Source organism: Rhipicephalus sanguineus, chromosome 11 (assembly GCF_013339695.2).
Source record: "Rhipicephalus sanguineus isolate Rsan-2018 chromosome 11, BIME_Rsan_1.4, whole genome shotgun sequence".
NCBI lineage: Eukaryota > Metazoa > Arthropoda > Arachnida > Ixodida > Ixodidae > Rhipicephalus > Rhipicephalus sanguineus.
Window position 1 is genome coordinate 145044613 of NC_051186.1, and position 19944 is coordinate 145064556.

The 19944-nt window shown below is 50.3% G+C and overlaps 1 protein-coding gene across 1 annotated transcript in view; it reads right to left on the minus strand.

Annotated features, from left to right (window-relative positions):
• LOC119375472 (sulfate transporter) overlaps window positions 1–15147 on the minus strand; it is a 115054-nt gene extending 99907 nt beyond the window's left edge. Inside the window, exon 1 of the mRNA XM_049411273.1 lies at window positions 14847–15147. Coding sequence (XP_049267230.1) covers window positions 14847–15147 — 301 coding nt within the window. The remainder of the gene's footprint in view (window positions 1–14846) is intronic.
• Between the last annotated feature and the right edge of the window lie 4797 nt (window positions 15148–19944).

Here is a 19944-nt window from a genome sequence, read left to right on the forward strand (position 1 = left end):
ATGTTTAAAATGACATACGGTTCCCTGGCAAGAAGCGAGGCTTAAACATCACGAACGATATTTATTGTGAACCGTTTCGGTCGATTCTAGCTGCAAGTGCTCGTGAGCACGGTATTTCTCGTGGAAGGAGGCGCTTCTTCTTCTTCGGTCTGACACGGTGCTGCGCTTGATTAAACACACTTCCGGCCACCAAGTCACTCGTTCAGCTCGAGCGAATAAAGTTTTTGTATCGGCCTGGTGGTAACAATCCCTTGTTGCTGTTGAATCTTGCAAGAACGTAGGTGGCCATCAGCACCTCTGTACACTACAAGAACCCTAGCAAGTTTCCACATTTGTCGAGGTAATTTCTCAGCTTGGGCTATGACGATGTCTCCTGTTTTAACTTCGTTGGTGGTTGTCTTACGCGAAAAGTGCGCTGATCGAAGTTGCAGCAGATATTCTTTCGTCCACCGGCTCCAATAGTTCTCAGTTAGGCGTTTCCTGTATGCGTGCCGTCGTACCGCTTCCTTGCGCGTCAGGTCCATTGGCATGTCGTTGCTGCCCTGTGGTAGCGTCGTTAGTCTCCGCCCAATGATGAGGTCTGCTGGGGTTAATGCACGAGGTTCCGCGCTGTCCGACTCAATGTATGTGAGAGGCCTCGAGTTCACGACCGCCTCTACTTCCGTGAGCACAGTGGTCAGCTCTTCAAAGTTAAGTCGAGCTTTGCCGAGAACCTTTCTCAGTGGAAGCTTTATCGTCCGGACTAGACGCTCCCACCAACCGCCCCACCATGGAGCGCTGGGAAGGATGAACTTCCAGGTGATCCTCTTCTCACCCAAGTTTGCCGACATATCCTCTTGGGAAAACACCTGGAACAGCTTCTCTAAGTCTTTCGACGTCTTCTTAAACGTTCTTGCGTTGTCAGAATAAATTACGCGAGGGAGACCCCTTCGTGCTACAAAGCGTCGTAGACACATGAGGAAGGCTTCCGATGTCATGCTGGAAACCAGTTCCAGGTGTACTGCACGTGATGTGGCACATGTGAAGAGCGCTATGTAGCATTTTCTCTCCCCGGCTGTAGTCACAAAAAAAAGTGGTCCTGCGAAGTCAACTCCAGTGACTTCGAATGGGTTCGTCGATGATAAACAATGACGTGCTATAGGAGCAGTTGGAGCGTCGCCTGGGCTAATACTGAAGCGTCTGCACGTATAGCAGCCATGTATGACTTTCTTGACCAATGTTCGTGCCCGGCAGATCCAATATTGCTCTCGCAACTGCGAAGAGTGTCTCTCACGCCTCCGTGTAGTGTTTCGCAGTGTGCTCGCATTGTCAGTAACGTAGAAAAGTGATGATCGTGCGGGAGGATGACTGGATGCTTTACCTCCTCAGATGCTTCAAGGTGTAACAGGCGCCCACCGACCCGAATGATGTTGTTGACATCCAAGACCGGGTTGAGGTCTTTGATGCGAGAGGGTTCCTTTGCAGATGTGCCTTTCGAAATCGAAGTCATCTCTTCCCTGAAGGCTTGTTGCTGTACATGCCTGATCCAATAATTTTCTGCTTCCTGGATCTCTTCCGCTACTAGAAATCCAGTGTGTGCTGCGTTTGTCTGGCGGCAGCGTTCAATGAACCTGAATATCCAGGCTGTGACCCTGAGTAGCTTTTCAATGCTGCTGTAGCTGTCAACGTACAGGAGCGATGTCGTCGTCGTCTCGCTGGATATCGCGACGTGAACGGCAATCATTTCAGAAGTGATCCTGTCGTCGGTGCTGATAGGTTCTGGCGGTTGTAGAGGCCATCGGTCTTCTGATTCGCATAGCCAATCTGGACCATGTCGCCACGTGCTACTGGACAATAATTTATCCATCGAAACTCCACGTGTGAGCAGGTCGGCCGAATTCACCAGTCCCGGACAATATCTCCACACAGAGGGATCTGTTTTTTCCCTGATCTCTTTCACTCTGTCAGACACAAATTGCTTCCATTTCGTTATGTCTCCTTTTATCCACGACAGCGTGATTGTAGAATCCGACCACATTGTGCAGTGGATCTCGAAGTCTATGAGTGCGCTTGACACGTAATGAAGTAGTCTTGCTCCAATCAAGGCTCCAAGAAGCTCTAGCCGTGGCAGTGCGTTCGTCTTGATAGGTGCTACACGTGCTTTTGCGATCAGCAACTCGGGCTTTACTGAGCAGCTCGTTACGACGTAAAGCGCTGCACCGTATGCAGACGGGCTTGCGTCGCAAAAAACATGCACCTGTAGCTCTCGGGGCGATTTGGGCAATTGAGATCCGCTTCCAAGATAACGCGGTACGGAAACATTCTGCAAGAGCGGTAGTTGACTCACCCAGTCATGCCACTCCTCCTGGAGATCCCGAGGTAGCTGCTCATCCCACGCTATTCCACGTGTCCATAACTTCTGGAAGAAGATCCTTATAGCAATGGTGAATGGCGCAACAAATCCCATTGGGTCGAATATTCTTGAAGCAGCTTGAAGAACGAACCGCTTGGTGCCACACTTTTCCTTCATAAATTCTAGAAGGCCCCTCAAAGAAAACGTGAAAGTATCCGTGGGTGGATTCCATGTAATTCCGAGTACTTTCACACTCGTCTCGTGAAGGATAGCCAGTTCCTTACCTGCTGACTGTTCTTCATTCTCCAATGCGTCAATCAGGCTATCTGAGTTGGTCGTCCATTTCCGCAGTGTCATTCCTGCTTGCTGCATGATCTCCTTGGCTTCTCGGCAGATTTGAAGTGCTTCTTCATCAGATTCTGCTCCAGCCACTAGATCATCTACGTAGAATGATTCACTAAGTAGTTTCGCGGTTCTGGTCTTGCTTAAATGCACACTGTTTAGATGGTGGAGTGTAGTTGCCGTCAATAGGTAGGGGCTACGAGTTGCTCCAAATAGCACTCGCGTCATTCTCCACTCCTGAATCTCCTCTTCTGAGTAACGTCGTGCTTCTTTTTCCTTAAACCAGAGGAACCTGAAGGCGTCTCTGTCTTTCTCTGCAATTGAGATTTGAAGGAATGCTTTCTCAATGTCGGCTAGCAGAGCTATACGGTGCGTTCTGAAGCGTAATAGTACCTTCACGAGATCTTGGTACAGGTTCTCACCCTTTTCTAGGCATTCATTCAATGAAAGGCACCCTTTTGCGTGAGAAGAAGCGTCGAAAACGATTCTGACCTTCGTGGTTAGTGCGTGCTCTCGAATGACTTCCCTATGCGGCATATAATAGACCTTTGTCGAATCCAGGGGTGGCCCGTCAACTACTTCCGCATGTCCCGCTCGCTGGTACTCCCGGATGGTGGTGTCATAAGTCTCCAAAAGTCCTTGCTTGTTCGAGAGTCGGAAGAGAAGTTTCCAAAGTCTTGTCATGGCGACTTGCTTGTTGTCAGAAAGCTCCACATTTTCCTTCCAGGGTAACGTTACCTCGTATCTTCCGTTCGTAAGACAGATGGTTTCTTCAAATTGTTTCAATAGTGGACTGAGCTTTCTCTCGCTCTCAACGGCGTCTGATATTCCTACGCTCTTGAGAATGAACGGAGGAATTCGTCGCTCTCCTGTACACTTGTTTTCAATACGCAGACCATAATCCGCGAGTATTTCACATCCGATGCTACGCTGCTGGTGTTGCCTTGAAACATCCACCCTAGTTTGGAGTTCATAGCAATAAGTGTCTCATTGCTTGCGCATCGAGTGACCTCTCCCGTCATCACCGTCCACATTTGGTCGGAACCGATGAGAACGCTTATGCCTTCTTCCCCGACAACGGATCCGTATAGTAGTTGATCAGCGATGTCTTTTCCAGACCTCTGGATTTCAGCGACGAACGGTGAGCTGGTGGTAGTTGCCTCGATATCTTGGCATATGTGCGGAATTTCTATGGCTTGTAAGTCAACTTCCGCATGTGAAAACTGGCTACGCAAACGGAGCTGCGCAACACGCTGCTTTTGCGCTGCTCGACTTGAATTGCTTGCAAATGTGTTGAGCGCAATGACGGTGGATCCCACACATGGCAACTTCAGCTTCTTCGATAGCCTCTCTGTGACGAACGTGCGCTGACTGCCTCCGTCTATGACACCTCTGACATACCGACATGTCACATCTGTTACTGCCCAAGCCCGAAATGTCTGCAGGAGGACGCTCTTCGATGAATTCTCGAGGGTATGTCGATTCGTCCCCAGAGATGCACACATAGTCTTGTTTGTGCTTGTTTTACTTGGCGGTATTCTGGCATTTGTCCTGCCGGTTTCGCGTGTCTTCTGGCTTAATTTCTGCTGATCACACACGCTCGTCGCATGACGTCCTTGACAGGTAGAGCACGTAACCTTGCGCCTACAATCACACGCCCTGTGACCTTTAGTCGTGCATCGAAAGCACCTCATGTCTCCTAATAAAATGTGCTTCTTTTGCGGTAGCGGGAGATCCAACGGGCAGTCTTCCGTGGAATGTTGGCTCGATTTACAAAATGCACAGTTCTCGGGTACTTTCATAGCATTGTTATGGAGAACTGAAGACGTGGACTTCGAGCCACGAAACTGGCGCAATTTACTTTGCGCGTTCTCCGTATGGCTGTCTCTTCCTCGTGGATTCGCGAGCTCGCTTTTCTCTAAGCTCTCCAATTCGATGGACAAGAAATGTAGTAGGCGTTCTAGCTCCGTGATAGAGGCTGCATTACTGCTGTCGCTCGTCTCGCGATTAGCGCAAGACCGGTGGTACTGCACAACGAGATCGTGTGGTAGAGCCCGCAGCAATATGTCGCACAGCATTGCAGAAAAAGACGTCTTGCTCACCCCAAGGGTCTCCAGTCCTCGAATGTTGATGACGACCTGGTCGTACAGCTTGCGAAGAGCTGTCAAGTCGCTTGAACGGACTGAAGGCAACGTACGAAGCCTAGAGAAGTACTCCTGTTCGAGTCTCGTTTTGTCTCCGGAGCGTTTCTTGAGTATGTCGATAGCGTCCTTGTAGCAAGCTTCCGTGGTTGGCAGGCCCACAATAGCTGAAGCTGCGTCGCCTCTTAGAAAAACCTCAGGTAGTTGAACTTGTCCGTCGCAGTGAGGCTTCCGTTCCGGTGAATCATCTGGTCAAATTGTTCCCAGAAGTCGTTCCACCGACACAGATCACCAGAAAATGGGGCGATGGTAAGCTTGGGCAGCTTGGTACCAGAGGCTCCAGCGGTACTTGCTACTGACGAAGTCTGAAGCTCCGGTGTTGATGACATGGTCGCAACGATACGGTCGCGCTTGCTAAGCAGCTCACTCGTGACGCTGGTAGCGTTGTCCTCGTATTCAACGACGGTGTTGTACTCTTGCTCAAACTCTTCATCCGCTATGTGGCTCTCTAGCTCCTGGTTGATTTGGTTCAGCTCATCGTTTTTCGCCTTGGGACGTCCGTAAATGGCGTTGAGCTGATCTACGGTGGCTGTAGCATCGCCGAGAAGAGGTCTTGCCTCGTTGATAATTCTTGTGTTGAGAGATCGTCTCGACGTCCGCTTCGATTTCAGCCGCTCCATGCCGGTACTCGTAGCCTTCCGTGGTCCCTAGTAGTAGATCCCGGATCTTCGGCACCAAAATGTGTAAAATGGCATACGGTTCCCTGGCAAGAAGCGAGGCTTAAACATCACGAACGATATTTATTGTCAACCGTTTCGGTCGATTCTAGCTGCAAGTGCTCGTGAGCACGGTCTTTCTCGTGGAAGGAGGCTCTTCTTCTTCTTCGGTCTGACACGGTGCTGCGCTTGAATAAACACCCTACACGGTGACATGGTGACCAAAGGAGCACCCAATCACCTGGGGCAAACTTCATATAACGATGCCGTTGGTCAAGTGGGCTTTTTGCATATCCCACGACATCGCGAGACGAGATCGGGCGACTTGACGAGCCATGTGAGCCCGGTCAATGGCGTCGTGAGCGTACATGGTAGTACATGGCGCGGAAGGCAAGACGGTGTGAGACGACAATATGGGGTGGCGACCATACAAAAGATAAAAAGGTGAAGATCCCGTGTTGTCATGTCGAGAGGAATTATATTCAAGAGTCACATAGGCCAACGTGGCGTCCCAGTCGCGAGGATGTTGAGAGACGTTCATCGAAAGCATCTCTGTGAGTGTGCGGTTAAGACGTTCAGTAAGACCATTAGTTTGTGGGTGGTAGGCAGTAGACAGCTTGTGCTCTGTAGCACAAGATCGAGGCAGGTCGTCGGCAACTCTGGACAAGAAAGATCGGCCGCGGTCCGTCAGCAGCTGTCGGGGTGCAACATGGAGGAGGATGACGTCGTGAAGAAAAAAATCCGCGACATCAGTGGCGCAACTAGTAGGCATGGCCTTCGTGAGGGCGTAACGTGTCGCATAATCTGCAGCGACGGCGATCCACTTACTTCCCAGAGTCGTCATCGGAAAAGGGCCAAGCAGGTCAAGGCAGACGCGATAGAATGATTCAGAGGGAACTACAATTGGTTGGAGAAATCCAGCAGGCGGCAGAGGAGGCCTTTTCCGGCGTAGGCATAGGTCGCAAGTAGCAACACAACGACGCACGGAGCGGTATAGCCCAGGCCAGAAGAACCGACGTCGCACGCGGTCGTATGTGCGTGAAACTCCGAGATGTCTCGCCGTCGGTGCGTCGTGAAGTTGTTCAAGGATGACGGGCCGTAGATGGTGAGTAACGACAAGCAGGAGCTCAGGGCCTTCAATGCTGACGTTGCGGTGGTAGAGGATGCCGTCATACAGCACGAACATACGGAATGTGGCGTCGGTGCTGCCAGACTGGACGGCCTCGATGATAGCGCGCAATGACTCATCCCGACGTTGTTCGGTGCGCATATCGCTCACGTCAGTAAACGCCATTACGCAGCCGCCCGGATCATGGGCAGCGGGGTCAGGAGGATCCACCGGATGACGTGAAAGACAGTCTGCATCCTTGTGCAAACGTTCAGTACGTGACTGTAAACGAAAATTCCTGGAGCCCCAAAGCCCAGCGACCAAGACGTCCGGTCTGGTCCTTCAGAGAAGTGAGCCAGCAGAGAGCGTGGTGGTCCGTAACAACGGAGAACATGCGGCCAAATATGTATGGCCGGAACTTGGCGAGAGCCCAAACTAAAGCCAAGCATTCTCTTTCGGTGATGGAATAATTTCTCTCGGGGGGAGAGAGCAGGCGAGACTGGCGTAAGCTATCACGCACTGTCGACCGCGCGCTGCCGTTGAGCGAGAACTGCGCCGATGCCGTGCCCGCTTGCGTCGGCGCGGACCTCTGATGGAGCAGATGGATCAAAGTGGGCAAGTATGGGGGGAGTAGTCAAGAAGCCGATAAGAGCGGTGAACGCTTGAGCCTGCTCAGAGCCCCATGAGAATGTGGTGTCCTTGAGCAGATCTGTTAGTGGCCTAGCAACATCGGCGAAGTTGTTCACGAAACGGCGAAAGTAAGAGCATAGGCCGATGAAGCTCCGCATGTCAGTAGTAGAGCGGGGCACATGAAAGCTGCGAACGGTGCGGATCTTTTCAGGATCTGGTTGGACGCCGTCAGCGTTTACAAGATGGCCCAGCACGCTAATCTGACGGCGGCCAAACTGGCATTTCTTGAAATTCAGTGGAAGCCCGGCTGTTCTGAAGACTGCGAGAATTGCAGCGAGACGCTCCAGGTGGCTGTCGAAGGTGGAAGAAAAGACAATCACATCGTCAAGGTAACAAAGGCAAGTAGGCCACTGGTAAACTCGCAGTAGAGAGTCCATTATCCGTTCTAATGTCGCAGGGGCATTGCATAGGCCAAAGGACATGACCTTGAACTGGTATAAACCATCACGTGTTATGAAGGCAGTGTTCTCGCGGTCCATTGTATCGACAGAAATCTGCCAGTAGCCGGACCGAAGACCAATAGATGAGACCCATAATTTAAACTTTTTTAGCGCGCACAAAAGACAAGGATAAGCAGTCTTTTGTGCGCGCTAAAAAAGTTTCAATTATTGATCCATACCAACTTGCCCAGTTATCTGTCTTACTGCAATAGATGAGAAGTATGTAGGTCGGTGCAGACAGTTCAACGCGTTATCGATGCGTGGTAGCGGGTATACGTCTTTTCGTGTGATCTTGTTCAAGTGGCGATAGCCAACGCAGAAGCGCCAGCCACCATCTTTTTCCTTTACAAGGACGCCAGGGGAGGCCCAAGGACTGTCTGATGGTTCGATGACACCTTTGTGGAGCATTTTTTCGACTTCCGTTTGAATAACTGTGCGCTCAGTGTGGGAGACACGATAGGGGCGCCGACGAATAAGACTCGCGTCACCGGCCCTAGAGCTCTGTCGTCAAGATCAAAAATGTCACAGTACGACGCGAGCAGGCGACGGATGTCATTGGTCTGTGCAGGGTTGGGGTCTGGTGCAATCATCTTCGAGAAATCATCCGGCAAAGAAGATGAGCTTTTAGTCGCAGTAGGCGTAAGTAAATCAGTCTTGGCGCTGGTGTTACGATTTCAAATTCGTCAGCATCAGATATGTTGGGCAAGAACATGCCACGGGGAAGTACTTGAGGGCACAAGCTGAAATTTAGAAGTGGTAGCGAAGTACGGTTGTCGGTGACAGTCACGAGTGTATGCGGAACAGCGACGTTCCGGCTCAAAAAAAAAACGCCAACGAGGAGATAGAAGACGTATTCACCGCCGGGAACCTGCCGCTGTGCGGTCAAAACGACGTAGGTGGCTGCCTGAGGTCATAGACACACATCTTGAAGAGAGCACAGTCGCGGCAGGGTAGTATTGGGAGCAGCGACGAGCTGAGGCAGTCCTAGCTGAAGGACGCCGGTAGCACAGTCGATGAGTGCAGAATGATCTGACAAAAAGTCCAGTCCAAGGATAACGTCGCAAGGGCAGCGGTCAATCACGGCGAAAATGAATAAAATAGGTTGATTGACTACACTTAAGCGGGCGGTACACAGAACAAGAACCATCGGCGTGCCGCCTTCGGCCACATGGAGCACTTTTCTAGCTGCTGGTGTGAGGACTTTCTTCAAACTTGTGCGTAGGCTTGAACTCATTGCCGATATGTTCGCTCCAATGTCGACAAGTGGTTGAACAGGTACGCTGTCTACTTTAACGTGAATGACACTTCGTCTAGTGGGTACAGAGAGAGGATATGCTGCCGTAGTCGTCAATGCAGCACCACCTCCAGGGGCTGCATTTCTTAGTTTTCCGAAATGGTGCGGCAGAAAGCCACGGGGGACGATAGGCGTCGTGGCTGTGGCGAAAAATTCTCTAGGAAGGCGAAGCGGTGAACCATAGGTTAGGTCGGCAGGTGTACACTTGGTGTCTTACTCTAACGTCGTCCTTAGGGTAAGCAAAACAAGTGGCAGTCCAATTGACCATGTCGGGTTGCGCCTTCAAAGATGCTTTCAGGGTCCGGTGAAAACGCTCGACCATGTCGTTAGCGATGGGGTGGTATGCTGTTGCGCGAATCCGCGAACTTCCCAGTAAAACTATGAGCTTCTTGAAAAGGGCACGCTCGAACTGTCAGCCGTGATCGGTGGTGATTGTAGAGGAAACGCCAAAGCGTGACACCCAACCCGATACAAAAGCTTTAGCGATTGTTTCGCTTGTGTCGGTAATGGGAAATGCCTCTGGCCACCAAGTAAAATGGTCAATGCATGTCAGCAGATAGGTGTTTCCATGCGATGGAGGCCATGGTCCTAGGATGTCCAGATGAACTTTATCGAAGCGCTCCGAAGGCGGTGTGAAGGAGCAGTACGGAGAGCATGTATGACGATAAACCTTGGACTGCTGGCACTCCAAACTAGGACTCCAGGCGCGAACGTCTTTGTTAATTCCCGGCCAGACAAAATGCTGAGTGATGAGGTGTTGAGTAGCGCGGATGCCATGATGAGAGAGGGTATGCACGGAGTCAAAAACAGCGCGACCGAAATCGCTCGGAACAACTGGTCGAGGGTTGCCAGTAGACATGTTGCACAAGATAGGAACGGTGCAGGACGGAAGGGTAACTTCACGAAACTCCAGTATCACAGGAGATAGGCAACATTAAGCGATTTATTCGTCTTGTGCTTGCGCTGACGCTAGGGGGCTGCGGTCGAAAGTTGCCGGTGCTGCGGCGCAAGATACGAAAACTGTCAGGCGAGAAAGCGCATCGGCTGCAGCATTCGCAGATCCCTGCACATACCGGACATCGGTTGTGAATTCCGCGATATAAGCGAGGTGACGACTCTCACGGGGCGAAAACTTGCTGCTTGCACACTTGATAGCAAACGCCAGCGGCTTGTGATCCGTGGCGATGAAAAAAGATCGAGCTTCAAGGAAATTCTTAAAGTGGCGCACACCCATATAAGCAGCAAGGAGTTCACGTCCGACAGTGCTGTAGCGGCTTTCTGTGGATGAGAGCTTGCGCGAGAAGAATGCCAACGGCTGCGACGATTCGTCATCGAACTGTTGTAACACGGCTCCAACTGCCACATCCGGCGCGTCGGTCATGAGGCAGCGGAGCGTCTGGTGTTGGATGAACAAGCAGGGTGGCGTCTGCGAGCTCTGTCTCAACTGCTTCAAACGAGCTTGATGAATTCTCAGACTATGCAGTAGGAGTACACATCTTGCCCTGGAGCAGGTTAGTAAGGGGTCTAATTAGGTCAGCACAGCGGGGAATGAATCGCCGATAGATATTGATCAGTCTGTGAACTAACGCAGTTGACGGAAAGAAGTTGGCTTTGCGAAGTCTCGAACTACTTACACTTTGGAAGGAAGTGGCTGGATTCCGTGCCAATCAACGTGATTTCCCTGAAAGTCAAGTTCAGGCACGCGGAACGTACACTTAGGTTTGTTGACGATGAGGCCGTACTCGCCAAGGCGTTCGAAGAGCTGTCGAAGATGGAAAAGGTGTTCGTCTGCGTTGCGACTAACGATGAAGAGATCCTCGCTGTACTCAAATAAAAACAGCAGGCCTCGGGTGACTGTGTCTACAAACCGCTGGAATGTTTAAGCGGCGTTACGGAGCCCGAAGGACATCAGCAGGTATTTAAAAATACCGAAAGGTGTTATGACAACAGTCTTGGGAATGTCCGAGGGTTCGACAAGTATCTGATAATCCGCCTTGACCAGGTTAATCTTCGAAAAGTGGCTGCTTGCTGGACCGCCACCACTCGCCGCTTCAAGTGATGAGTCGGAGCGTTTCCCGAAAAAGTGCAGGGAGATGAGCACTTTCGGGCGGCAGCACCGAAAGTCCGGTGATACCAACACAGGCCGGGATGCGGAGACCGTGATGAGGAGCACCGGCGGAAAGAGGAGCGGCGGCGTGATGAGGATCGAGAGCGCGCACACGGGATAGTTATCTGAGTGGATAGCTGTTCGATCTCGGAGCGAAATTCGTCGCGTAAGGCTTGCAGGTCCGGTGGCGCAAGGCGAGATGCCTCACCTGTCGTGGAAGTAGTCGCGATCGCTGACTAGGTTGAGGAGTCGAATTGCGTCACGGAGTCGGCAAGCTGCGCGAGCTTTTCCAGCGAGAAGTCCGCTGAATCGGCGAGCACGATGCGGACGGTCGAAGGTAGGCGCTGTAGGAAGAGCTCTCGTACCGGGTCCTGATCGCAAGAGGTGGCCTAGTCACCAAGTCCCTGCTGAAGACGGCACAAAAGCTGTAAAGGCTTACGGTGGCCTAGTTCTTCAGCAGAAAGCAGTCGTTGGAGATGCTGCCTCTCTGAAGACGAAGTGCGCTTCAGGAGCTCGGCCGACAACTTCTCATAGGGGTTTGTCTCCGGTGGGGCCAGAATGAGGTCTCTGATTTCGCTGGCGATCTCATGTGGAAGCGCAGACACCTCGTGGTGGAATTTTGATGTCCGAGCCGTTACCCGAGCCGTTACAAACTGGCTGTTTACTTGCGCCAGCCAGAGAGACGGATCAGCAGGCCAGAATTGCGGAAGCCGAAAAGAGAGAGTGGAGACTACTTGCGCCGCTGCAGTGTCCGGGGATGCTTGTACGGAGTCACCGGTGGTTTCCATTGTCGTCGCATTCACGAAAATGGTTGTAAAAATTTCGACAGTCCGTGGCCACCAATTTGTAGACGTCGAGGGCATTGTTTGCATGATAATTTTGTGTACTGACCAGTAAACAGAAACAAAGACACGTCTACAATACGAACTTCTGCAACCCTCGTTCCCCTTCCACAATACGAGGCGAACGAGGCTGCAGCGACGAAGCAACTGTCGTAACTCGGAGGCAGCCCCTGTGCTTCCAACGCACGTCCTTGGCGCGTAAACAGAGACGATCGGCCAAGGTCAGTGATGCGCTGGCTGTAGCTCGAGTTCACCGGCCGCATTCAGCGCCAGGACAGGAAACACTACACGACGTCAACGTGGACTTTGATACTTGAGCATGCTCGCTCGGCGCTGTTGCTATACACTGAAAAAAATAAAGGAGGCGCTGGCCTGGTATGCTGCATTTCTTCCAAGTTCTATATATCAGCCTAGTGACTTGTGAAATCAGTTTACTTGTGATTCACTTTTCTCGTGAAAAAAAGATAAGGTAAATAACTTGAAAACGCCTCTGCCATCGCGCTGCGGATGTCCACAAATGTTACAGTCACACCTGCAGCTACTTTTGAAGCGGAAGGTTAAGTGGAATGCTGATAGATTTCATAGCACTTGTTAAGAATGAATATTTATTGTGTAGCCACCCTCAAAATTTGTTCATGGTGGCCGAGGGCTGCGAGCTGGCTGTCTATAATTCAAAGGCAACGCGTGTCCTAATTTAAGTAATGTGAAAGAGTACTTAATGAATCCTCGACAGTTACAATTAGGGCTGTATTAACTTTCACCGACTTCAACCATCCATGTGAAGCTGCATTTAAAAAGAACCTTTTATTTGCTCGGAAGACTTGCTTTGAATATTTCGGGTAGTCTTGGAGAACACCTCGCATTCCAGGAAAAACGTGAAATACCATTAAAAACGCATTAGAGAAATTCTGTTCTCATTAGAAACCATAAAACCATCATACTGCAAGGGGGTTTATTGACTACGTCTGGTAGCAGGTAGACCGCAGGTCCAGCGAGAAACAAGCAGGCTCCGCAACCACAGCTCGCGATCAGCGCTCGCGCCTTTTCACCAAGAGATGATCCCACTGGTGCATGCCTTGCTCTTTCACCGCTACAATACCCCGGCGACGAAGAGGAGCCATCCTGGCGACTCAAGGTGACGAGAGGACAGGAGGGTCGTAGCAGGGCTTGAGGCGGCTGACGTGGACCGTCTCACGACCAAGACGGCGCTTGTCCGTGGACGGCTTGACCGGCTCAATCACATAGGTGACAGGAGAGGGGCACTTGATGACGCGGTAAGGGCCGGTATACTTCGGTGCAAACTTGGGAGTCAGGCCAGGAGAGTGAAAAGGCAGTCGAATCCACACGAGAGAGCCGACGGGGAAAGTGTCCGGGGCCACATCACGGTCATGGCGAACTTTTTGGAGGGCTTGATTATCCACCGTGAATGAGCGTGCGAGCTGACGACACTCTTCAGCATATTCGGCCATTTCGGAAACTATGCTGAATTCTGAGGCATCGGGATTGTACGGCAGTATTGTGTCGAGGGTGCTGCATGGCTCGCGGCCATACAAAAGAAAGAATGGGGAAAAGCCCGTTGTGGATTGCGTCGCAGTATTGTGTGCGTACGTCACGAAAGGGAGAATGACATCCCGATTGGAGTGGTCAGAATCAATATACATAGTAAGCATGTCTCCCAGTGTGCGGTTGAAACGTTCTGTTAGGCCGTTCGTCTGAGGATGGTAGGCCGTTGATGTGCGGTGCACTGTACGGCATGAGTGAAGAAGCTGTTGGAGAACTTCAGACAAAAACACGTGACCTCTGTCACTCAGTAGCTCCCGTGGTGCCCCATGACGAAGAACGAACCGATGCAAGATGAAGGTGGCAACGTCACGAGCACCAGCCGAAGGTAGCGCTGCCGTTTCGGCGTATCTTGTCAGATGGTCAGCAGCTACAATCACCCATCGATTACCAGCAACAGAGCACGGAAGTGGGCCGTATAGGTCAATCCCAACACGGTCAAATGGGCGTGCAGGACATGGTAGAGGCTGCAGTTGACCGGGTGAATGAGGAAATGTCTTACGTTGTTGACACATGGAACATGAGCGAATGTATTTTCGCACAAATGTGTACATACCCCGCCAGTAGCAACGTTGGCGGATCCGCTCATACGTTTTTAGCGCACCAGCGTGTGCATGTTGCGGTTCAGCGTGAAAATATGCGCAGACATCAGACCGCATATGGCTGGGTATGACGAGCAGCCATTTACGACCCGCCACTTGATAGTTGCGACGGTATAGTAGGGTATCCCGTATCGCGAAATGCGTTGCCTGGCGGCGAAGAGCCCGCGGGTATCCGGAAGTTGATGAGTCGGAGAGCATATTCAAGAGAGAGACAATCCAAGGGTCTTTTCGCTGTTCAGATGGCATGTTGGTGACGCTAACAGCGGTGGGGGTGAGGTCAATGGTTGAGCTTTCCTTTTCATCGGATTTCACGGGTGATCGATTCTCATGAACACTCGAAAAAATGTGAAAATCTGCTTTCAGCGAAAAATTATCATGATGACAGGAAAATTTTCAGTGTGAGAAAAGGAGTTCGATTGGCGTACTCTCAAAAGCCTGCTTGAGCACTGTTTACAAATACGTTCTTGCTGAAATGCGCGCGAACTCAAGTAACAAACGTTTGTGCAATCTACCATGACGGGTGCGGTGCGGTAAATGTGGGTAGTACGCAATGATATAGGTAGTAGTCATTCCCTGCTACAACCACACTGAAAGTCATGAACAAAAAGCGAGCCATTAATTGAAGGTTAATTACAGAAAGAAAGCGTACGGGCTAATATTTTTTCTCCTCACCTTGTGGCACGTGAAGCACCGCTACCGAAAGCCCAGCGAGGAAGTCGGGAACGATGAATGTCCGTAACTTGTAGCTTCTGACCCATGCTATGCAGGGAAACAGTCCGAGGAAGAAAGACGGGGCCCCAACGAGTGCACGCTTGCAAGTCTCTCCAATACACAGCGAAGCATCCTCCTTCTTATCCGGTTCGGGCGAAGCAACAGCGTCGGTTGTGAGCGCCTTTCGGTCGACAGTGATTCTGGTGTCACCTGGCAGAGCGAGAACAGCTGCGGTGTGCAAACATTCCTGTATGCGAGTCATTGCAGGATGAGGCTGAAAAAGCGTGGACTGTTTTTACCCCGCTGACATTGAGTGTCGTATCGCTCTACTTCACGGGGAAGGGAGAATTCGCACTTGCAGTTGATGGAATGTAGCAGCAATTAAAAAAAGTGAAAGAGGAAAACACTCGTGACTGCCTAATATAAAAAAAATCGACCAAGTAAAAAACGTCAGTTGAAGTATAACAAAAAAAGACACCCCACGTGTGCGTTGTTGCTCCGTATGTGCACATAACCAAGCCTATAGAGGAAGTGAAAAGCATGGTTATTATAAATACTGGACAGGTTTCTTGTTTTTTTTTAATGCTGTGAGGTCGTTGCATGAGGCTATGCCAGTTTCGCAATTTTTCTGGGCTATTAAGATTCCCTGTTTTCCTGCAAGGCTGCTTTACTGCTTGCAAAGCTACATCAGCTCTTAGATTAGTCATTGCGTGTAAAATCACATTTCACGTTCATACGGGAAAAGCGATACAGAGAGAAAACTCTTTAACAAAATACGTTTCGGCTTTTGTGTGTTCTGTCTACTTTGATATTGCGCAAAACGAAGTTACGGATCGCTGATACCAACATACTCCAAACTCACACTTTACTATAAAAGTAAAAAAAAATGCGGCACCATACATGTATGCTCTTACATGCTATACAGCCTACAGAAAGAAACTGGCGAAAGAGGTCCGTTGAAGAAAAGGGATGGGAAAGAAAATGAGAATAAAATAAGTGGGCTTGGCGGATCCATTAATATGTATAGTTAACAAAGTATTTTCCTACACTTCGCAGTTCAGTTTACTGAAAGGGTAAGAGATCTGAAAACTGTCGTAGAAGCGTAAAAAGATTAAAAAGAAATTAAAGTAGCACGTTTCTACCGCTGTAGAAACGTGCCACTATTGGTACAGATTAATGTTCTCTCAATCGGTCTTTTCAGGTATGTATGATTAGTTCTCTTGTAGGTTACTATTTGTTTTGGTTAAGGAAATGCATATTTAATCACGTAGTAACGTGAATATGCCATCCGGGCAGAATGCGTTCAACAATAATTCCTGTAGTTTTACTTCACAAAGCCACGATGTGATTATGAGGCACGTCTTAGTGGGGGCTCCGGTTCAATTGTCACCACTGGCAGTTCCTTAACGTGCGCCTAAATTAAAGTACGCCGATGCTTTTTTTTGCGATTACGCTACGGCTCCTGGAGAAAATGTGCCCGCCAGGGACGGTAATCGACTGCTCGAGCGTAGAAGCGCGACACCTAAGCCTGCTAAGCCATCACGGTGGGTTGGGCGTCATGTTAGCGTATTTACTCGAATCTAGGCTGGCCCCGATTCGAAGCCGACCACCGAAATTCGCAAGGCCAGCAAAAAAACCCAGTCATTGTACTCGAATCTATACTCGAATCTAAGCCAGCCCCGCACTTTCCCACATTGTTTTTTCGAAAAAAACATCGGCTTAGATTCGAATAAACACGGTAATAGTTGTGAGAGCGACGCCATCGCCGGTTGGCTTGAAGACGCCACATGGTACGCACTGACGACGCCCGTGGCTCATCCTGTGTCTTAAAACAGGACCTGCAACAACGCTTTTCCAAGTAATCGTCGAATGGCTGGGATAAAAGAGTTTATTGCCTCTCTAATCGGCTGCCGCAGTAGTTCTTAGAATCCGTCAAGTACGAGTGGAATTACAAGGATTTGTCGCACGCTTTACACGCTTTCTCTCTCCTTTCTTACCAGCGAGCGCTCTGAAAGCTACGCAGGGGGAGATAGCGGTGACAAGGGGGCAAGAAGAGGCGTCCGTTCATCAGCGCGCGTCATGACCATGAGCACTTTCGTTCCTTTGTTTCTTTCTTCGAAGACGCGACTTACTTTCTGTGGGCACGTGGCGACATCCCGCGGCGGCCACGGTAACTAAGCAGCACACAATGCTCAAATCACCCAGTGGCTGTGGACTTTGAGTTTATGGCGCGGTCATTTCGGTTTTGGCATCATTTGTCGAGAGAAGAGCGAGCGATTTTTAACTGACTTTGACAATGAATTGTACGTTCCAGACCGCCTGCTGCGCTGTCATATTTGGTTCATGTGTTCTCGGGAGCTTCGACTACCGATCGCCAGCGTTTTCTGACCACGCTGAAAAATTGTTGCGACCCCTTAAAAAAATCACAGCATATCCACGGAGTGAATGATGATGAGTGGGCAAAGCTGCGGAGGTTCATCGGTAAACCGTGAATCTTCCGTGAACTCTGCCCAGTACATCATCACCGACGTGAGATCGGGCGCGTTTATACTAAAGGTTCGATGAGTTATGACGACTTGCAGCTCACTTTAATTTTACATGTACGCTGTGAATTTTCATTGTTTAGAAAACCATTGCTTTAGAAAACATCTGCCGTCTTTCGTTAAGCAGCTGGCGTCTTTTCGTTTTGCTTTAGAAACATCTGGCGTTCTTTCGTTTTGCTTTTAGAAAACATCTGGCGTCTTTCATTGGTTTATTTCATCAATCAACGGCGTTTTGAACAAAATTTTTATTGTTTAATCACGCACAGGAGAAATCTCACCAGGCACTACCTTGGAGGTAAACAATGGCTGGTAATGGGAATGAGAGACAGAAGAAATCGGCTTTTAGCTAACACTTACACTTCTACTTCTACTAACGTTTCCTACTGGAACATGCCAATGGCTGCTAATGGGGAATGAGAGACAGAAGAATTCGGCTTTTAGTTAACGCGCACGCTGCGAATTTTTTATTGTTCAACAACGCACAGGAAAATTCTCCCACCGGCACCACCTTGGAGGTCAAGATCTGGTATTAGCGTTACGACTGGTTACGCACTACGACTACTACGACTACGAGAGACGAACGGGTGCCGCCTTAAGGAGCTTCGCCCCTAAAAGCGGCCGCCTGAGCACGGCCAGAGGAGAGGATCACCTGCCACCAACAAGGACAATGCGCTACCTGCCCCTGCTGCTCGCCTGCATCTTGTCCCACGCCTGTCCTCCTTTGCAGACTTTGGGTCACCGTGCTGAAGTGTAAGCGTTAAATAAATTGTTGTCCGTTGTATTGTGAAGCCTACGTCTGCCTTGCTTTAACTACGGACGAGACGCAGCAAGCCTGTAACCTCATAGTACAAGAGTATAGTAACCTCGTTTTGGACATTATTATTTGACATAAGTGGAAGGCAGCAACAAGTCCAAAAATTATTTCAATGTTATTACCACATAAATTTGTTACTATGAACTTAGAGCCCAGTTAATGCGTGGGTAAGTAGGATCACCAGAAATATATAATAAAGTTACGTGAACGACGAGTTGATCCCACTGTAGACTATTTACAGGATATATTGCCACGTGCGTTTCTTATTATCACTTTTGCTGTATTCGGTTTTCGCCCACAAAGACTAGCAGCAACGCTCAGCGCAAAAAGCGCGCCTCATTGTTCGAGAAGCTTCGCGATTATTGTAGATAGTTTTGTTAAGATTGCGCGCAAGACGCGAACACTCGAGCTTATTCTAGAGCTTTCGCGACAACCAGCGATAACGCTGGAATATTCGACGGCACATGTATAAATGCCGACGCGCTTCACAGCTTGTCAGATTATCGACGGCCGACGCTCTGTTCGCCGCTATCAGTGTACAGCGTGTATTGCTGTAAATTACCTTTCCGTTTCTTGGCCACATGTTCAGCCAAAGAGCTTCATCTTGGACACGTCGCCTGCGGTCTTCGTTGATGTCACGAGCACGTGACAATAGCATCCATCCATATGAAAACTAGCAGTTGCTCCGTGTACAAATACAACCGATGAACGAAGCTCCTTGAAAATGGACGCAAACGACCATGCGCCTGATGTCGCTGCTGGCTTTCAAGAAGGCGGTAGAGTGGATAGCGTGTGGGGAGAGCGTCTGCTGCGCTCGGTGGTGGGTACGACTGAGCGAGTGAGTGTGCGACGCGCGCAGCACAGGGAGAGAGAGACATGTAGGAGAGACGCGTGAGCGTTCTCACGGCGGTGACCTTCGACGGTGGCAACGGAACGCCACCCGCGACGTTTAGACGCGCAGCATTTCATTGTCTTTTTGCGCCGGCGCCGGGTGGGGAAACCGTCTGCTACTACGTTCGACAAAGCGCCCGCAGTGTGCTAGAATGATGGTTGTCATTTCACAATCCGAGATAGAAGTGGTGAAAGTGAAGACGAACAATTTCTGTTAACGTCGATTTTTTGGTGCGCTAGAACCAAACGTCTCAAGGCCTAAACATTTCCTCTTAAATCACCTGCCACTACAACCAAACACGATGCTTCAAGACAGGAGCTTCGACGGCGCGGAGGAGTACGGGCCTGAGGAGCTTCGCTCCTAAAAAGTAGCAGTTGTTCCGTTACGCGAAGCTTTTTGGAAATTGGACGCACACAACTATGCACCTAATCTCGCTGTTGGCTTTCATGAAGACGGTAGGGTTGGGCAACGTTTTTAGAACCAGTGCAGTTTCGCAGCTCCGCTTGCGAGCCGGCACACGCGGCTGACGTGTGAACTTACGGCGCTGCTGTTCCATTTTGCTTTACTTGCTGTGTCCCGCGGGATCGGATACGGCGCGTTGTTGAAACTAATCGCGGAGGCGACGCACATGCCGCAGCGAGCTGAGACGCGCGAGGAGTAGCCGATTGCGACGCGTTGCGCGTTTCTCTGCGCTCGCTCTCCGTACTCCGTGCGTGATTTGCGTACGCTTGAGGCATGACGCAAGATGGAACTGCAGCGCCGCTAGTTCTTGCGTCGGCCGTCGCGTCCACTTCGGAGAGCAAGCGTCTA